The 20,624-nt window shown below is 43.8% G+C and overlaps 1 protein-coding gene across 9 annotated transcripts in view; it reads right to left on the bottom strand.

Annotated features, from left to right (window-relative positions):
* The window catches only part of ETV6 (ETS variant transcription factor 6), a 271,165-nt gene that overhangs the window by 156,431 nt on the left and 94,110 nt on the right, over window positions 1–20,624 (bottom strand). For 5 of the 9 annotated variants that reach the window (XM_051850767.2, XM_051850770.2, XM_008259620.4 and 2 more), the window contains one exon: window positions 634–763. In XM_051850767.2, the coding sequence (XP_051706727.1) occupies window positions 634–763 (130 nt within the window). Of the gene's footprint in view, window positions 1–633; window positions 764–14,974; window positions 15,138–20,624 lie in introns of those variants that run through there. The other 4 variants (XM_051850771.2, XM_070049388.1, XM_051850772.2 and 1 more) reach the window with 2 other exon arrangements.

Here is a 20,624-nt window from a genome sequence, read left to right as displayed (position 1 = left end):
TGGCCCAGCCCTGGCTGTTGTAGGCATTTGGGGAGTGACCCGGTGGGTGGAAGATAATGTCCGTCTGTGTGCCTGTTTCTCTCTGCGTTTCTTTCAAATGACAACAAAAAAATAAGAAATCAAATAAAATGAAGAAAAGCAGCCAGCAAGAAAAAAAAAGAAAGGAGGTAGGGAAGGCTTATAAAGAAAGGGAAAGCTTAAAAACACGGGAAGGAGTTGACTCAAAAACTGATCAAAATGTTTAATCAAAGGAAATACCAGGCAATAAGTGGGAATTTAGGAATGCAGATAAACTTTGCAAATAGGCAAACTCACATTGCCCAACAGACGACTAAGCTGACGCTGCCATACATGCACATCTCCAGAGTTCTTTTTTTTTTTTTTTTTTACAAATCATCACCAGGACAAGATGAATGCACTGAGAAACAAGAAGAGGAATCTCAAATGTTTCGAGGCCATTCTGGGATGATGGAGTAAGATGCCAAAGCAGCAGGTGAAGTCACGGGAAAAGAACCTCAGAACTCACCCTCCCTGACCCGGAGCCCACTGCCTGTCACTCCCACAGACAAGCAGGTGGCCCACCTGTCTTCCCCTTCCCCACGGCAGCCAAAGCCACGCGGCGCAAACACTCACGCAGGTGCGCTGGCAGGCGGATCGAGTCTTCCTCCATCCTGAGCGCTCGAGGCACTGGAACATGAAGTGGAGTCGAGGAAGCGTAACTCGGCACAGGGCTCTCAGGAGGTGTATATGAAATTCGTTCCTGCTGTTAAAAATAAGGGCAGGAAGAGGGGAGGGGAAGAGACAATGAAAACTTGGAATGGAGGTGTGAGCTTGTCCAGAGGGGTGGGGAGCAAGGCAGAGCTGGGGCTTTCTGAGCAATCTGACTGCTCTCTCTCAGTTGTCTACAGCTGTCTTCCATTTGGGATTGGTAACAAAACACGGGGAAGGGTGACAATAGGAATCAGGTCAATAGGTATGCACTCCCTGGTTTTCCAGGTAAAGAGGTGGGACACAGACTAAGGAATGAGAAAATACGCCTAAGAGAGTAGCTTCCAGACAACCTTTGCAAAAATTATTTTCCAAGACATATATTAATGTCACCAATACATTAAAACCACATTTTCTCATCCTGGACAATATCCCCAGCTTTTCATCAAAGTATGACTCTGTACTCAGATCCAAGGAGAAAGAGCTAAACAGAATGGAAAGCGATAGCTTAAAAAGTAAGTTCTAGACTTAGCTAATAAACCTATGAACACAGACAACCACTGCCCGATCTATCCTATGTTTAATTGCAGGAAGTTATCAGTATCTCCTTATTCCTTTGTTCTCCGCATCTGAATCAAGACTGCCTTTTTCTCCCAATAATTTCAGAGTTTGTTCCAGAATTATTTAAATATAAGGCAAGTTGTGGTTAAATAAGTACACTCATCAACCAAAATCGGGTGGGGACGACCTTGGTAGATCCACTGTTGAAATAAGCAGTGTTCTCTAGATCAATTAAAACAAAGTATACGGGATGGGAAGATTATTATTAGCTTTAAGTCCAAATGCTGCAAACACTGGCAAGAAAGCAGCTATTGTATTCAGCTACACAGCACCACAGTTTGCATCTCAGATCTGCACGCCAGCTAGCTTGACTTTCAGTGCACACATAAACATAACTTGTTATTGTTTGTGGTTTTTCTGGGCAAAGTCAAGTGGGACACACAAAGTCCAAAAATAAGTTGGGAAGAAAAGACCAGGAAGATGCCACTATGAAAACAAAAATCAAGAGCAAAAGAAAATCTTAAAAAGAAAGTGAAGTAGGTGTTTATGGTCTGGAAAGAGGGTTAAAAAAAAAAAAAAAACATTTTATATGTCAAGTGCGAAAGGGGAAGAAGAGGAATCCCCCAGCCCTAGAACCCAAGTAAAGCTGCTCTTCTGCTCACAGCCTGGAAAGTCTGGCGGTTGTGGTTGAAGTTTCAATTGTAAATGAATCTATACATATTGTTGTACACCTTGCTACACCTTCCCTAAGGCATCCACTAGGAACCATGAAGGCCCTTGGAATCTCTCTGCTTAAACATACATCCAATCAAGAGTTGCTGGTGACTTTCTTAATTAACGGCAAGCACATAAATCCCACATTTCATTTCTGCCACAGTCAAGATGGCCCGACAAAGGTCACCCAGGGGCACAACGTTTCTTCCTGAATTTGACCAACACCACACATACTGTGAACAACACTGACCTAAAGATCAGTTAGACATTTTGGTGTCTGCTTTGGGGTTGCTTGGGGGGTGCAGGCCAAGATACATAAACACACAAACGGGAAACACAACATCTATTTAGAGGTTTTTCAGGGTGAGATGGGCTTTTAAGCATTTCAGAGACTGTCTCGTATAACACGTTCTCCATGCTCTGCCACCCTCACATGATACTGGCTACCACCAAGCTCAATACACGGTTACACGGTTAGCTATCTACCACCGACTTTCTTCCCAGAAGTAGTATTCTGTTTTGTTAGGGTTTTACAGAAGCAGAACTTAGTGAAGAAATCATCATGTGGCCAAAGGGTCTCCTAATGGCACGGCTTGAGTGTGAGCACAAGAGATGCTGATCGGTACCGCAATGGAGGAACTCACAATACCCTCTCGGTAGCTCACCAGCGCGAGTGGCACCCAATCCCTGCCTCCCTAGCTCTATCAAGGGCAAGCTGGAGAAACCCAGCGCTCAAAGCTGATTTCACCTTCTCTCCTGCATCAACTCCTTCCAGCCTACTGATAAAAACCAAGCTAGGTACACCTTTAAAGTGTATAAAACCTGACTTGCTAAATTATCATTGTCTCGCACCTTCATCTCGGTGTACTTTCTTTGTAGTTTTGCATCCACACGGTTCCTGACCCCACAGCTGCAGGGGATTAAGGCCTTCCCTCACAAGCCATTCTGATGCAGACAGTTGTGCACTGTCACGATAAACCCAGAGCAGGAAGACCAGAAAGTAAGTGACTGTGACCCCTGCACTCCTCACATTCTGCATCATGGCTTCTCCTCCATCCAAGGTCACTACTGCAACACTCTAACTGCAGGTCAGGAAGCTCTTCTGAAAAGGTTCAATGAAGACGCCTGACAGTCACAGAAGAGAAGTTACCTTGACCAAGATGGGTAAAAGCAAAACGAGCATCTAGGACTTTGAAAATCTGCCAGCAGTCCCCCACTCCTCCCGTAACCTGGGCTCAGCAGCCAGCACAGCGCTCAGGGGACCCCAGAGAGGATGCTGCCCCAGGAGTGGGCCTCTATCCCAGGAAAATAGAACACACAGCAGGGATTCCACACTGCAGACCACACTCCTTTGGTCCCTCTTCGTGCATCTCCAGGGTGACTCACGTGGTCCTCGTGGTCCTCGTTTCTTATTCTCGTAGGATAACCACACACTTAATATCACAGTGGTGCATCAGCAGAGTATCAGCAATTAGAGAAGTCAAACAAATCCCACTATTTCACACAGAGACCGTTAGCCAGAATTGATTAAGGAGACTAACACCCAACCTCCCAAATAAAAGGAACCTCTTTCTTTTCCCACTTGCCTCTCTGGTCTCACCCTAGTTCATTCACCTCTAAAGCAAACTGTCAGACAAATGGAAACCAGAGGTGCTTTATTTTAACATTGTAAGGGCCAGGGGGGTGGGGGAAAGATAAGGATTTTCCCAAGAGGATTATAAACACTGGGTTAATTAAATTAAAATGCTACAGACAGTGCTGTTAATGCATTCAAGTGTCACAGGGGTGGGGGCTGGGGAGGAATAAACTGCCATTGGAGGTCAATGATGTGACTGAGAACACCCTGACACAGTTATATTATACTGCTTAGATCTTGGAAAAAAAAAAAAAAAAAGAAAAAGAAAAAGAAAAACAGGTTGCTCTCAGATTTGCAGACCCAACCTATCAGACCAAGCGGCCGTACAAAAAGGAAGCGTGGCAGTCTCTGAGGCCGGTGGTGAGACCTCCAGCAAGGGTGCAGGGAGGCACAACCAAGAGCTGCACAGAGATCTGAGGAGAGAACACAAGGCTGAACTCAGTGAGGGCTGAAACAGAAATGCTGCTAATGGAGTGTGGTCCTGCAAACACAACTATGCAAACCAGGAAGACTTCAATTCCTGATCTTCATTCCTCTCCCAAACCAGACGGGCCAAGGAAGGGCGCCCGTCTAATTCCGTTCCTTTGTACACTAATGCTGAGGGACCTGGGACGTCTGTGTGAACGTACTTTGTGCACTATGGGAAAATGCAGTCCCCACCCTCAACCCAACCCAGGCTGCATATTACAGAAGACACAAAAAGTGAATATAGGGGTGGGTGTTGGGCGCAAAGGTTGAGCCGCTTCTTGAGATGCCCACATTCCATACTAGAGTTGCCTGGGTTTGCATCCTGGCTCTGCTTCCAATTCCAGCTTTCTGCTAATTCAGTCTCTGGGAGGCAGCAGGTGATGGCTCAAGCATGTGGATCCCTGTGACCTATATGGGAGACCTGGACTGAGTTCTGGCTCCAGGATTTGAGCTAGCCCAATCCCAACCATTGGAAGCATTTTTGGGGAGGAACCAGCGAATGGAAGCTCTCTCAGTCCATTTCTCCAACCCCCCTTTCAAATAAATCAAAATTAAAAATCACCCATTTAAAAAAATACTATTAACAAGTCTTTCCTTTTCAAAATTATTTGATACAGAACCCCTATAAATCACATTGAAACCACCCCCTACACACAGACATACACGCAGTCCATTTACACACATTTGTGGTCTCTGAAAAGGCTGAATAGTGGAGAAACAGCCTATGGCCAATGGTTCTTGAGAAATAAAGTATTCATGGAATTGAGAAAAACATAAATAAGGTTATTCTTGACAAAAGACGGTTGTCAAGTTGAATATCCCAATCCAAACTGCTCAAGACCGCAGTGCTTCATATTCTGGGATGTTTTGGGTTTTGGAGTAGTTGCATGTGTGTAACGAAATATCCTGGGGAAAGGACCCAACTCTAAACATGGAAGTCACTTATGTATCAAATGTATCTTACAAAGGCCTAGGAAGGTAATTCCATACATATCAGTGCGCCTTTGAACCGCTCCGGGAGGTCAGGTGTGGAATTTTTCACTTGTGGCAACATGTCAATTCTCAAAAAGATTTGAATTTTGGAGTATTTTTGGATTATGGTTTTTTTTTTTTCAGTTACAGAAGTTCAACCAATAATTTCAAATATTCCACTATCAGAGAGCTAAAGTGTCCTTGATTTAGGACTGTTTTCTAGAAATTGTCTCCATCCTCATTATAAATGCCATTATAAATTACCCCCAATGATGACTTCTGGAGCCCACGTCAGGAGACCTGAGAGGTAACAGTGCCACTGAAACAGAACAGTGACCATTCCCCTGGAGTGATGGAGGTTAAAAAAAAAAAGCCATAGGCACCCTTTTATCCTACCATACTACGGCATCCCCATACTTGTAACGGAAGGGCAAAGAGCAGGCACCACAGGCAGAGTGGTCACACACAGGTAATATTCAGTAGTTTAGGGAAGGGCTCTATTCCACCCTGTGGGTTTTCAGGAAAGCCGCCTGGCAAAGCCAGTGCTTGTACCATACCAACCTCTGTAGATTGCAGGGAAGAACTCTCTCCTCTGGGTAGCTATTCTGAGATGTACTAAACTGAAGTCTGCACACACAACTATTCAAGTACACTCCTCCAGCTGCGAAATGATACAAAGCAGTGGCCTTGGCTTACACTAAATAAGCTTTCCTGAACATGTTGCATCTGCACGTTACCAAAAACTGGAATAAAGTGAAATTTGAGCCGCCCAGTTTTCTAGGTTTTTGGTGTCGTTGATGCAGACAGACATACAAAAGAACCTACAAGAACACATGTTTGAATACCACTATCTTCTTCTTGAAGAAAAGCTGAGTATTTTGTCCACCCTCAAATTAAGTGAGATAAACCTAATAAAACTTAAGATGCAAACACCAGTGTTCTTTCCTAAATACACAGGGGTACTTCAAAAAGTTTGTAGAAAATGTAATCAAGAGATAATTTTATTGTGATTCCAATTTTGAAACCATGCATCTCTATGATGTTTTTGAAAACCCCTATTTACATGCACCTCAACAAAATCCTCGTATCAAAAGACTGACCTTAAAATTCCATTTTCCATGAACTTTTTCAAGTACCTTCATGTACTGCACGTACCATCACAGACGGTAACATTCTAGAATTTCCCCCACAAGGCCCCATCATTCCTTAGGATTTGGGAGTGAGAAAGAGCACTAAAGGCATTCGAATGGGGATTGTGATGTAGAAAACCAGATCCATCAAGTCAGAGACGTGAGCTGTGATGATTTCTTTCCGTCTCAGAGTGCTCCAGGACAAATGCACACCACAGGCTCAACCTGGCTCTCCCCTATGCCCAGGACCTCCTAGATGCTGAGCCATTAGATCTTTACCAACCAAACGCTGTTTGGCTTTGCACACACTGAGGCACGCCTACCAACACTTTCTGGGACAAACTAGGACTGTCCTACACGCTGGCTCTCAGGAACTTCCTCCCTAGGTGGCCCAGTCAGCCAGTTCAGCCTTGGGGAGAGGGTGTGTCCCAGACCCATCACACCCAGCACAACAATGTGGGACTCTTCCTATGAGCCCAGCCTCCTCAGTCTAAAGGACAGCACTGTCCCTGGAAGTTTATGAAGATGGCTCGGCCCTGAAATAGGTAGAGTCTTGTTTCAATGAGAAATGACAGTTGCTTTCCCTGCCTCGCTGACTGGTTCCATCCTCAAAGCAGAAGACAGTGCACTGCCTCTGACGAACAGATGCAATTAATTGGAAGTATCTGCAGTCTTTCTTCCATTCAGATCTATGTCATCCAGGCACCGTGAGGTTAAGACAAGAACCTGGGGCCAGCAGCTTGTAACAGCAGCATCCTATATGAGCACCAGTTCCTCTTCCAATCTAGCTCCCTGCTACTGCACCTGGGAAGGCAGCTGAAGATGTCTCAAGTGCTTGGACCCCTGTCACCCATGTAGGAGATCAGGACAGAGTTCCAGGCTCCTGGTTTCTTCCTGGCTCAGCCCAGCTGTTGCAGTCACTTGGGGAATGAATAGCAGAATGGGAGATCCGTCTCTGTGTCTCTCCCTTTCTGTCACTCAGCCTTTCAAAAATAAATAAATCTTTATAAAACAAAGAAAAAAAGAATATTAGCCATAGGGCTGACAATCAGGCTTTGCTATAAAAAGTCGTCAATATTTTCCCCCTATGATTGTTACACAGCTCAGCATTCCTCATAGGTCCACTATGAACCTAGCCCTCTAACAAGAATTATGAATTATACAATCAGAAGCTCTAGCATTTCCGGGATGGCTCCGAAATTTAAAATTGTGTCATTTCCTAAAGGGAGAGATAGACTCCAATACAAAATAGGGCGTGACTTCAACATCCTACTCTCATCAATGGACAGGTAATCCAGACAGAAAAATCAATAAAGATACATGGGAGCTGAAACATACTCTCAAACAAATGGATCTAACAGATATTTATAGGACATTTCATTCAACAGGTACAGAAAACACACTCTTCTCATCAGCAAATGGAACATTTTCTAGGAGAGACCACATATTAGGCCACAGAGTACATCTCAGCAAATTTAAAAAGATTGAAATCATATCATGTATCTTCTCACATCATAAAGGAATAAAGCTAATAAAATAATAGAAATCAACAAGAACAGAACAAATACTTGGAAAATAAGTAGCATGCTACTGAATGATCAATGAGCCACTGAAATTAGAGGAAACCAAAAACTTTCTTGAAATAAATGAAAATGAAAACACAACATATCAAAACATGTGGAATGCTGCAAAAGCAGTATTGAGGGAATTTTATTGCATTAAGTGCTTACATTTAAAAAAAAGTCTCAAATTAAAGATGTAATGATATACTTTGAAGACTTAGAAAAACAAGAACAAACCAAATCCAAGATCAGCAGTAAGCGAGAAATAATAAGGATCAAAACACAAATAAATGGGCCGGCGCCGCGGCTCACTAGGCTAATCCTCCGCCTAGCGGCGCCGGCACACCGGGTTCTAGTCCCGGTCGGGGCACCGGATTCTGTCCCGGTTGCCCTCTTCCAGGCCAGCCCTCTGCTGTGGCCCGGGAGTGCAGTGGAGGATGGCCCAGGTGCTTGGGCCCTGCACCCCATGGGAGACCAGGAAAAGCACCTGGCTCCTGGCTCCCGCCATCGGGTCAGCGCGGTGCGCCGGCTGCAGCGCGCCGGCCGCGGCGGCCATTGGAGGGTGAACCAACGGCAAAGGAAGACCTTTCTCTCTGTCTCTCTCTCTCACTGTCCACTCTGCCTGTCAAAAAAAAAAAAAAAAACAAACAAACAAAAAAAAAAAAACAAATAAATGAAATTGTAACTAAAAATACAAAAGATCAATAAAACAAAAAGTTGGGTTTCTGAGAAAGTAAACAAAATAGATAAATTTCTAGCCAGACTAACAAAGAAAAAAGAAAAAAAACTCAAAAAACTCAAATAAATAAAATTAGAAATGAAAAGACGTTACAATCAACACCACTGAAATACAAAGGATCATATAAGAAACTATTAGGAAGAGCCATATGCTAATAAACTAGAAAATCTTGAAGAAACAGGAAAATTCTTGTATTCATATAACCTACCAAGACTAACTCAAGAAAATATAGACAATCTAAACAGACCCATAACAAACAATGAGATGGAAGCAGTAATTCAAAGTCTTCCACCAAGGAAAGGTCTAGGACCCGATGGCTTTACTACTACATTCTACAAATCATTCAGAGAGAAAGTAACTCCAATACTCTCCAAACTACTCCAAAACATTGAACAGGATGGAACTCTGCCAAACACTTTTTAGGAGGCCAGCACTACTTTGACATCAAAACCAAAGACGTGAAAACTACAGACCTATATCCTTAATGAACATAGATGCAAAGGTTTTCAACAAGATACTAGCAAATCAAATCCAAAACCACATCAAAAAGATCTTACATCATGATTAAGTATGATTTACCCTAGAAAAGCAAGGGTGATTCAACATTCAAAAATCAATAAGCGTCATAAATCACATTAATAGAATGAAGAACAAAAAGCATATGGGTATCTCAACAGATGCAGAGAAAGCATTTGATAAGATTCAACACATTCATGATAAAACCCCCCACAAACTAGGTATAGAAGGAACATTCCTCAAAATTATAAAGGCTGCATGTGATAAACCAATAGCCAATATCATACTTAATGGGGAAAATCTGCAATTACTTTAAAATTTATTGTATATGTGTGAAATGGTCATTTTTCCATTAAATTATTGCTTATGGCCATTATCTATATTCCCACTAAACTAGGGTCTTTTTGTTTTTTACTTGTTCAACTTCTTACTCATTGAAGTATTAAGCTTTTTACTGTAATGTAAATTTAAAATATGTTATCTCAAAAACTAAAGAAAAACACAGAAGTAAGGGAGATGGAAAGAGGATAACAGGGAAGGGGGGGAGGAAGGGAAGGAAGAAGGGAATATCACTATGTTCTTACACTTGTATCTACGATGCACACTGAATCTGTTTAAAAACTAATTAAGAATTAAATTGTGTCATTTCTCTCACACACATATACTTGCATGCACACACATGCACGAGTACTCATACAATAAATGCTCACACCTCCCAGAATACATGTCCCAGTTTTAGTTGGACAATACAGTCGCTGTAAGGATCAAGGAAGGGAGCTAGCACTAAGGGAACTGTGGTGTGTGCCTCCCACAAAGTCTTTATTCTGTTTCAGTCTCACATCTACCCTTCAGGGAGGACTTTCTTGTCTCTGTTCCACAATAAGGAGCCTGATCTGAAGATCACAGCAGTTAAGCCACCTGCTCAAGGCACCAGCTCTGGACTTGGTGAGGCTGGTGTTTGGGCTGGCCTAACTCCACTCCTTGGAGTTGCTTCTAATAAAGACAAGACATAAGAAATTGTGTTGATGTAAGAGCAGCCAGTCAGCAATGGCTTGACAGCCTGTGGGGAACGCCAAGAGGTAAGTTCACACTTGTAAGAACTCTGGTGGCCTTCAGCTATTTCTCATTGCTTGGCCTCCTCAATCCTCAGAGAACTCCAGTTGGAGGCTTCAGAGGATGCCACATGCACACGCCTGCTGCTCATTCTACGGGGAGCCCTGACTCAAAGTCTAAGTCCATTTGGCGGGAGCAAGGGGACTAAAGATGGTGTATGAGACGTGTTTTCCTGGCACGAAGGACCTTGGAGTGGGAGTAGCCATCAGAATTCATCCAGGGATCTCTACAAGAGGAATTCAAAAAGTTCATGGAAAGATAGAATTAAAGGATCAACTTATTTTGGTGTGAAAAAAGTGAAATCCATGCATACATGTTCTGTTCAGAATATACATTTTCCATAAACTTTGTGAAGAGTCCCTCATATTAACTGCGGGTCACCATCCCAGCATTTACCAGGGCAGGCACGGATCACCTGCACTTACAAAAGAGCTCCACCTTATAGAGAAATCCCATCTTGAACGCTCTTGTCAAAAGACACTACTTTTCATTCCTAATATTTTCTTGAACAATAAGAGGTCATTTCCCTTTCTCAACTCCTTTCCATGGGTCCAAATGCACAGGGGGACATAAAGAGCAGGGAGGGGGGAAAGTTCCTGACAACAGTTACTGGTGCTGGCAGTAGGCAGATCTCTACACCCAGGAGTGAAGTCTGCCTCCCAAAATCCAGGGACCACAAAGGAGGGCTAGCCGGAGGCACAGGATAGGTGTGGTCAGTGTGGGAAAACGGAAAGGATGCATGTAAGAAGAGTCCAGGCTTCTTTGTCCAAGCAGACAGGGCAGAGCCAGCAACACAGCCCTTCGAACAGCTCACGCCTCCACAGTGTCACTTATTGCACCCCCTAAAGCTGACTTCAGCTGAGGCTGCACAGTTACTCCACAGGGGCTTCTGCCCTGGGAAGAGGTTTCCATAGATTCCTTAAAACTCCAAGATGCTGCTTCAGTACAATCTTATACCCCTTCGCAAGTCAAAGATTATTTTTTAAGACAGGTTTTTAAGACAGAGAGAGGGAGAGACAAAGAGAGACAGATCTTCCATCCATTGGTTCACTCCCCAAAATGGTCTTAATGGCCAGGGCTGGGCCAGGCTGAAGCCAGGAGCCTGGAACTCCATATAAGTCTCCTACCTGGGTGGTAGGGTTCCAGGCACTTAGGCCATACTCTGATGCCTTCCCAGGTCATTTGCAGGGAGCTGGATCAGAAAAGGGGCAGGTGGTTCTCCAACTGGCAGTCATATAGGATGCCCATATCACAGGTAGTAGCTAACCCGCAACACCCAAGTCAAAGCTTATTAATAACAGTCTGGGCAGAAAAGCTCCAAATCCAACATGAAAACCTCAATCCCCATCTCCAACAATCAGCCCCCGAGGTCCCCTTTCAGGACCTTTGGGTTCTACTGAACAAAAGTTGAAAAATCGCTCATTTCTAGAATGAAGAGCAATCCCTTTAAATATAAACACCAAAGCAAAAACACTCAAATAGATTTCTTCACTGTTCCCATTTTAAAGCATTACAATTAAGATGCTTTCCAGGGGCCGGTGCAGTGTTGCAGTGGGTTAAAGCCCTGACCTGAAGCGCCGGCATCTCATATGGGCGCCGGTTCTAGTCGGCTGCTCCTCTTCTGATCCAGCCCTCTGCTGTGGCCTGGGATAGCAGTGGAAGATGGCCCAAGTCCTTGGGCCCCTGCACTCATGTGGAGACCCGGAAGAAGCTCCTGGCTCCTGGCTTTGGGTTGGCACAGCTCTGGCCATTGTGGCCATCTGGGGAGTGAACCAGCAGATGGAAGACCTCTCTCTCTCTCTCTCTCTCTTTCTCTCCCTCTCTCTCTCTCTCTTTCTAACTCTTTCAAATAAATAAAATAAATATTTTTAAAAAAAAAGATCCTTTCCACTCCTAAGATCTCATGAAATTCTGTTCCTCTTTTCCTTTTCCTGAATTTCTTAGATAGTTCTGCCATGAACAGTAAGCAGAATCTAAAACTGTGATTCCAGGGAGGTCAATGGAGCTGGCACAGCTTTAAGGACGCATGGGTAGTTGGCTCATTTGGCTGCAACCCAGCACGGATGCCCATGCAGGCAAGGGGACAAGCTTCAGACCTGGACAGGAAAATTAAATTCGCGCCATTCTATGGCCCTAGACTACAGCGCCGACCCCTGCCTTGCTGCAGATGATTGCTTTTGCTGAGAGGAGAGATGAGATGAACACAAGCCTGTATCATAGCTCCCGGAAGCCCCATAAAACTGCACGTCCCGCTGACAGTGGGTCGACAGCAGCACTGCAGCCCAGGAGAGGGGGGTGACTTTCTGCATACAGAACCATCAGGTGTTACCTCTGGGGACAACAGTCTTGCTGTTGGATTTATCCAGAAATGCCCTTAAGCTTTTGATCTACCCTTGGAAAGAGGGTCACTAAATCCTTTCTTCCTATTTCTAACAGCAGAAGAAACAGGTACTTAAATTAACAGCAGCTTGTATCCTGGGTACAACAAAGTGGCCAAGTTCGGCTCTTTATTACCTGCCTTCTCCTTGGTTAATGCTATTCCCTTTAATGGTCTGGCTATTACAATTAGCCAATCTGTGTTGTCCCTGCCTGGGGCTAACAAGTAATGAACTGAGAGAGTTGCTATTTAACTGTATCAAGGGTGCCATTAGAGAGACTTCTCATTTCTCTGCCAACCCCCTTCCCTCCCAAGATGCGAGCTAACTTCCAGGCCTGTACTCCAGTCATGTGACTTCTCTTATAGTCAGTCACAGCACCCTGGGGCTGAAGCTCCCCCAGGGACTCAGGGGACTTAAAGCAGGGCAGATGAAAGGTCGAGGGTCAGGCTCCTACAGCCAGTGGCAGCCCAAGGGTTGCCCTGGAACTTGGGCAATAACACCATATTCTAGCTTCAGAAGCCCTTCACCCTGTCCTCTCTCTCTCACAGCATCTTTCAAGACTCTGTTCTTGGTCATTTCATTCTTTAGTGGGTCTATCCTGGAGGCTTATAAAAGGGGGAGGCAGGGAGAGGGAGAGGGAGAAAGAGAGAAGCTAGGGCTCAAATCTGCAACCCCAGTGCACTGCTGGGGACGGCTGGGGTGAGGCCTATCCACCTTCTTTAAAAGGAAAAAGATTGTCAGCCCCATGATTTATCTTTACAGGATACCTATAGATTCAGTGGACCACACAGGTCTAATAAGAAACTGAAGGTTTCAAAGACTTAACATAAGAGCAAGGGAAGAAGATTTACATTGGGATTCAAATGAAGGGAAAAGCTCAATGAAGCTCTGTATTCGCTGCTGCTATCCAGACTCTGGGGAGCCCCGTGAAGCTGGGGTACAAAACCCTGCAAGACACTCACTGCTACTCTCACCCCGGGCTCCCCTATCACCAGGGAAGAAGGCTGGTTACACCCACCATCACAGGCCAGTTGAAATTCCCTTGCTCTGCTCCTGTCAGATTCTTCCTGGGTTACTTCAGGCTGAGAAGTGCATATAAATAGAGAAAGCCTTGTAAAATACACCTAGACTAAGAAGCACAAATTAGATCTGGGAACGATTTATACTTTGAAAAATGGTCACTGCCAAGACACAACAGGGCCAAATAACACTCTACGAAGAAGGCAATGGAAAAGAGAAAGGTTCACACTGCCTCAGTGTTGCTGGAGGAGAAATGGGGATAACCATGGCCAGCATTTACCGTCACGTGCTGTTACTTCAAAAGCAAAGGTGAAGCCTAGCAGATACTCCGAGTTTCCTGAAACAAAAGCTCTCTGTGAGGAAGAATTTGCAAAATTCCCAGGTAATCATTACTTTATGTATGCTTGAAGAATTAAACCTGTCTTGATGGAGTAAAATGGAAAAGAATTGAGAACAAGACTGAAGACTGACAAAAGACTTAAGTCCCTCCCCAGCTTATAACTCTAAAAAGCAACATACAATCTCATACAATGATCAGGAGTGTTGCACACTTGTGTTTCCTCTTTTAGAAAAACTTGTCCAGAAGTAATAAGCACTCTGACATGCTATTTGTACCCAGCCTTGTCAAAAAGCATAAAGACTGCCTGATTCTTATACAAAGCCAGAAATCTTATAGGGCCTTGGAAACGGCCTCTTCTCCTTCAATGGCGTCATGGTTAAAAAAGACCCAAGAGATTTGCTTTGGACAACAAATTCCTGAACCAGGTTTTGCTGACAAGGTGAGTATTCCTATGAAAACGCCGTTGGTAGGGGTTCCATTTCAAAAAGGAAACGACAGGAATGGGAATGGAATATGGAAGGACACATGCACACAATGGCAACGGTGATTAACAGAATATCAAGCAGCTTGAAGTAAGCAGGAAATGTGGGGCTTTGCTCTTGTAGCCCCATTGTTGAGATTAATTAAGAGTTTGTTTTACATAAGATCTGTGCCTTCATTAAAACTATTAGTGCTGAACTACATGAAAACCACATTTGAATTTCCACCTGCTGTAGGGACTCAGGAAACACACATTAAAAACCAGCATTCTAAATCTTGGCTGCAAATCGGAATCGCCTAGAGAAACTTAAAAAATCCTAGTGTGTCCAAGTAAGTCAGAGGCTGGGGTGACAGAAGCCAAGCGCTGAGACTGCTCAACTCCTCAGCTGACTGCAACACGCAGCATCAAGGATGAGAATCCCTGTCTCGAGCATGTGAAGCACTTTCTACGCTGAGACATGATGAAATAAATCGACATGATGAATGATTCTTTCACAATCCATTTTAGAAACCATATTAATTAATTGGCTATTTGTCCCTCCCACCTGCGTTAGCTGCCACTGTCCTGCCTTTAACCATAGCACAGAGATCACCAGGGTAATACAGGAAGTTCTTGAATGATAACTGCCTGACTTACATATGAACGACGGCTCAGACACGTGTGTGTGCACACCGTGGTTCCTATTCTCTCCCGGCTGTCGATGGAGATCCACCCGACATGGCCACCCCAGCAAGGCTCAGCTTCACTTTCTGGAGCTCTGACTGCACTTGAGCTGTGCGGTGCGAGCAGAATGAAGTTGCTGAAAGAGAAGCAGGGAATGAAAACCTATTCCCCTTTCTGGTCTGCACTCACTCCCCTGTCTCCCACCCAGAAGAGTCTCTGTCCGTCTGCATGTGCTCAGGCTCCAAACCTCCTCCTGCTGCTCAGAATGGATTCACATCAAGCAGCTGGTAGACCTGGGAGCTGTCATGGGGAATAACGCCCCTGATGGCTGTCATGTCCCACATGGGGAATGACGTCCATGTGGCCAGTGCACCACAATTTCCACCAAAAGTCACCTTGCTACTAGTGGGTAGGTTTAATTTTTGCATTCTGAATTAACTGATTATAACTTGGAGGAATGCCTTCCATTCAAAGCAGCTGACTTCTTAGTCAGATCTTAGAACTCTTAAGAGCTTACTAAGGCTCTTAACTACAATCAAAGCCCTTTAGTTACGTGACTATATCCTCCTAACACTCCCAGGAGTTTTGTCACCAGAAATAACACAAAATCTCCTTGAAAGATGTAGAAACTGAGGTTGGAGACCTTTGGTAAACCAACCACACAACCACTCTGGATGGAGCTAGCACACCTAAACCCAATGATGTCTTCTTTCTCCAGAGTACACCTTCTACCTACAACATCTTTTTAAACTGTGGTCATCACAATAAAATCTGTGTACAACGTGGGCATGAAGAGTAACAGTGGTTAACTCAAGAACCTAACTGATTTATTTACTCATTTCCTAATAAAAACATTTTCAAGGAATGGGCTTTTATCCTAGCAGTTAAGACACCTGCATCCTACATCACGGTGCCCAGATATAATTTCTGGCATGAGCTTCTGATTCCAGCATCCTGCTAAGGCAGACCCTGGAAGGCAGAAGTGACGGCTAAGTAATGGAGTTGCAGCCACCCACGTGCGAAACCTGGACTGTGTTCTCAACCAGCTTCTGGTGTTTTTGTTTTTGTTTTCTGATTTTTTTTTTTTTTTTTGACAGGCAGAGTGGACAGTGAGAGAGAGAGACAGAGAGAAAGGTCTTCCTATGCCGTTGGTTCACCCTCTGATGGCTGCCGCGGCCGGCGCACTGTGGCCAGCGCACTGCGCTGATCCAATGGCAGGAGCCAGGTACTTATCCTGGTCTCCCATGGGGTGCAGGGCCCAAGCACTTGGGCCATCCTCCACTGCACTCCCGGGCCACAGCAGAGAGCTGGCCTGGAAGAGGGGCAACCGGGACAGAATCCGGCGCCCCGACCGGGACTAGAACCCAGTGTGCCGGCACCGCAAGGGGGAGGATTAGCCTAGTGAGCCGCGGCGCCAGCCCCAGCTTCTGTTTTGTTCTAGCCCCAGCAGTTGTATTTGGGGAGTGAACCAACAGACAGGAGCTATCTTTCTCTCTGCCCCTCAAGTAAATAATTTTTTTTTAATTAAAGAAAAAAATTCACTGGAAAACAAAATTTTCATCAGTTCCCAAGCACCCTGAAACTATTAGTATTTTATCTCTTGTTCCTTTAAGCAAAATGCAAGTCTGAAACAGGGATGGAATTGTGGCCTGAATATGGGTAGTGACATCTAAAATTCCCTGGGGTGTTGAAATGACACTAGAGTAGGGAGTAGGATTCTCTTTGCATCCTTAGAAAGCAACTCGTAAACCAAGCTGTGAAAGCGTGCTACAGCACCACCAGTCATGCCTCAACCGGGCCTTCAACAATGGCTCTAACGTATAGCTGCCAAAACGGAAGTGCCTGAAAAAGAAGATCTGGAACATTTAGCAAAAATTTGACAGAAGGACTCTGAAAATCACTTAGAACTTGCAGGGTCGACACTGGATCCAAAAGCAGAGCTAATATTTCCTTGAATGCAATGGCATTTCCCTTTGCTTGTCTGATGTTTCATTCCTTGCCACATGCGGATCAAGTCACCGAGAGTTCGGCCTCAGAAAGGTGAAAAGATGGAAACAACACAAATCACAAAGCACGACTGTAGTTCTTCGTTCCCATGAGAGTCCATGCTTTCTGAGTGGTTGGAAATGAACTTGAAAATCGTTCTGATTAACGCAGGCAAAGCTTTCTTCTCAATTAACTTGCTCTTATTAAAACGGACTTTCCCACCCTCAACTGTCACAGACACATCCATGCAAACAGCATGTTAACAGAATGGGAAAATGGTTTCTAGCTTTTGAAGTCCAGCAACAATCACTGGAAAAAAGTCCTACAACCCTTCTGATGGATCCCATAGGGCATTGTCTACACTGGCACTGTCCAACAGAAACAGAAGTCAAGCCAATGCGTGATTTAACATTTTTTTAAGTAGCCACATTAAAGAGAAAGACAGGTAAAATTAATCTAAATAATATATCACAGTTACCCCAAAAGATCCAAAATACTTTTTTAACATGTAATCAGTACATTAATTGCTGAGATGCTTTACCGTATTTTGCTCGTTAACTCTTACAAATCCAGAATTTAGTTCGTATTGTAGCTCATGTCAAATCAGACACTCTACGCTGGCTGCAGCTGACCTGTCTATGTGCATCTCATACAGTTTGCAGCTGAAGTTGTCCATTCACATACCCAAGCTGTTCCACATACACTCAAAAGGTTTTAATGACTGAGCCAGGTATGTTGCAAAATTAATGTAATGAAAATTAAATAAGAATTCCATTTCTCTGCATCACTAGATGTAGCCACACTGTGCACTCCAAGTCAGACATGGGGACAACACCATCCCAGGATGGGGAGGCACCCCGCAAGGCAATGTTATTCCTACCCCTTCAGACACATCAGACAGTCCGGGTAGACAATGACTGCAGATGCTCTGTGCTCTTCTTCAGGTCTCCAAGGTGATGGTCATCAGATTCCTGCAAGCTTGAACCACGGATAGAGAAGGAATAGGGGACAGAGGCACTCACCTGCCCATATTCAGATGCCATGAGCCTCTGAGCAGAAACAGTAGTTCAGCCTTCATCAAATAAAGTCTTGTCTTTCTCTTTTTCCCTCCCTTCTTCCATTCCCAGCTCTCAAACTACCTAACCTATTTCCTAAGGTGCTTAAAAACATGTTGGTTCAGGACACCACTTTGCAGAGTTTCAGCTCTCCTTCCCAATGCAAATTATCACTATGCATGGCAACCCTTATTCATTTGGATCATTACAGAACTTGGCCACAAGACTACCTAGAAAATACAACCTGTAACTCCTGGATCTTGGAGCAATTTGTATAATATTTATTTCTATGATCTAGAATGCGAGCCCTAAAAGTGAAGCTTAAACATCTTCAAAAGATAATATGCACTTCTCAGTGGAAGACGTATAATGAGAAGAAAGTAGAATTAAAATGGAAGCTCCACATGAAGTTAAAATGCATGACTCTAGTCTCCTTCAGAGCTTGTTTGTGTTGGCCATGTTGTCATCTTTCAACCTGGTCTGACTTCCAGCCTGTAGCTAATGCAGTTGTTGGAAAGTAACACAGACTTCCCAGCTTATGACTGTCTGATATTCCACCCAAAGGAACTGTTCTTAAAAGAAAGGGTGTTACATAAGGACTCTTGAAAGAATACAAGGGTGCTTCAAAATGTTGTGAGAACTGGAATTAAAAGATAAGCTTGTTTGGGTGCAAATTTGAAATCTATGATGTGATAGAATCTTCAAAAAAGTTCATGAAAGGGGCATGTTATGAAAAAATTATGCATGAATTTCAAGCTTTGTTTACACCAAAATAAACTTATCTTTTAATTCCATCTTCCTAACTTCTTGAAGTACCCTTATACATTTCCTTACACCACATAATCAATCTCTTACTAAGACTACAGTCTTAATGCAACTTGTGTTTATTTTTTTGCCCATGCTAGCCATGCTTACTTGCTTTCCTTCTCCTACTGACAAAGCTAAAAATTAACAAAAGCATAAGACTGAACACATTCATTACTCCCTCCATTTGATTCTTCCCATTAAAACTAGAAACAGTACAAAAAGGTGAAGGGGCAGACCTGAGTCTCACTATCATTGGGTCGTTATAAAATGGGGACAACGGTGCTGATAAGGTCTTTAGTAAATCAAGTGAGTTAAAATACTTGAAAAAGGTCATGAAAATCATGATGTATTAATATTATGCAATCATTTCCATTTCTCACAGCCTTTGGTTCAAAGGTTAATGCTGCTTCGTTGTGGATGCCTTTTGTCAAGTGCTTAAGAAAAATTAAGGTGCAATATCTCACTGCATTACAACATTTGACAAACATTAGATCAGAGAGAATTTTCCTCAGACTTGAAAAATCAGTCAATTCAATTTCCAGAGACTGGCCTTGAGTGTGTCACATCTAGATTACAGGGCAAATAATGAGAAAATGGAAATCTCCAAATGTCCCTGAGACTCCTGTGACCTAAACAATAATCCCACTTGCTTTAAACCACTGTTAATAAACATGTACTAGTTCCATAAAGGTGTTTAGGAATCCTCTTAGAGTTGCTCGTAAGGTTTTAACTCCATCATCCCAACTCAGGCTTTAAGTAGGTCTCTTGCCACCCCTGGTCTCAGCTGTGGATGTCTCTCATTCAGTGCTTCCTGTCCTGCCTTGGGAATGACCCAGGCCAAGTGTCTTTGGCCCCTGCTTGCCTGACGTACTCAGCAGACCTTGCCCTTGAGTTTGGATACAGGCTTATTCATCACAATCTCTTGCTTCCAGGTCCATGGTTCATAAGAGCTTGACTCTGATTTTCCTGGGTCTACATCCCCAGTTGGGGGTTGACCTCACCCTCATCTGACTCTCCTTCAAATCACAGACAGCTCCAGGCTTTCCCACCCACCCAGGAGGGAAGGCTGTGATTAGAAGAGAACTTGACGAGAGCAAGGACCTTGTCTGTCTCATTCAGCTTGCAGTGGGCACCTGTCAAGCAGTGAATGAATGAGTGAGTGAGGCAGGCACTCTCAGAATTTTTTGGGGCCACTGCAAACTCATCTTTTGTCCTGTTTCCAGCTAGGTCTGTCTGATGATTTACAAAGGTTTAAGTTCAACCGTCTATATAACAATCCATCCTGTCCCCACCACTCCTTCTCATTTTCCTTCTCCCCAAGGAATGCATCCGCTGCCTTCTCTTCCAATTCTATGACTTGTTTTTCAGCCTTATTCCAGTCCACTCCAAGTTCCCGGAACACTTTGCCTACTATCATCGCATCCCATCAAGTCTGATGCCTTGCATATTTGTGCACTTTTGTCATTAGAAAGTATAAATATTTCCTAATGTGTTTATCCTTATTCCAACCATACCACCATAACTCAAAAATACCTTAGAAACACCTCTTAAAGGACTTTCAGAACGTAATCATTTACTGCCATTTCTTGTACCTGATCAAAAACCATGTCAAGTATAGTTTGTCAACTATGATACCCCATGAAGTCACTGTTTCTAAGATAAGAATCCTATCTCAAGGATAAGAGTTATTCATCCCTCCAATTTATTTATATAATGTTTCTCAGCTAGGCTAGAACAGTGGGACGCAGACTTAGCTTGTGTTGTTGACTACTTGG

Source organism: Oryctolagus cuniculus, chromosome 9 (genome assembly GCF_964237555.1).
Source record: "Oryctolagus cuniculus chromosome 9, mOryCun1.1, whole genome shotgun sequence".
Lineage (NCBI taxonomy): Eukaryota > Metazoa > Chordata > Mammalia > Lagomorpha > Leporidae > Oryctolagus > Oryctolagus cuniculus.
This window is presented reverse-complemented; position numbering and strand designations above follow the sequence as displayed.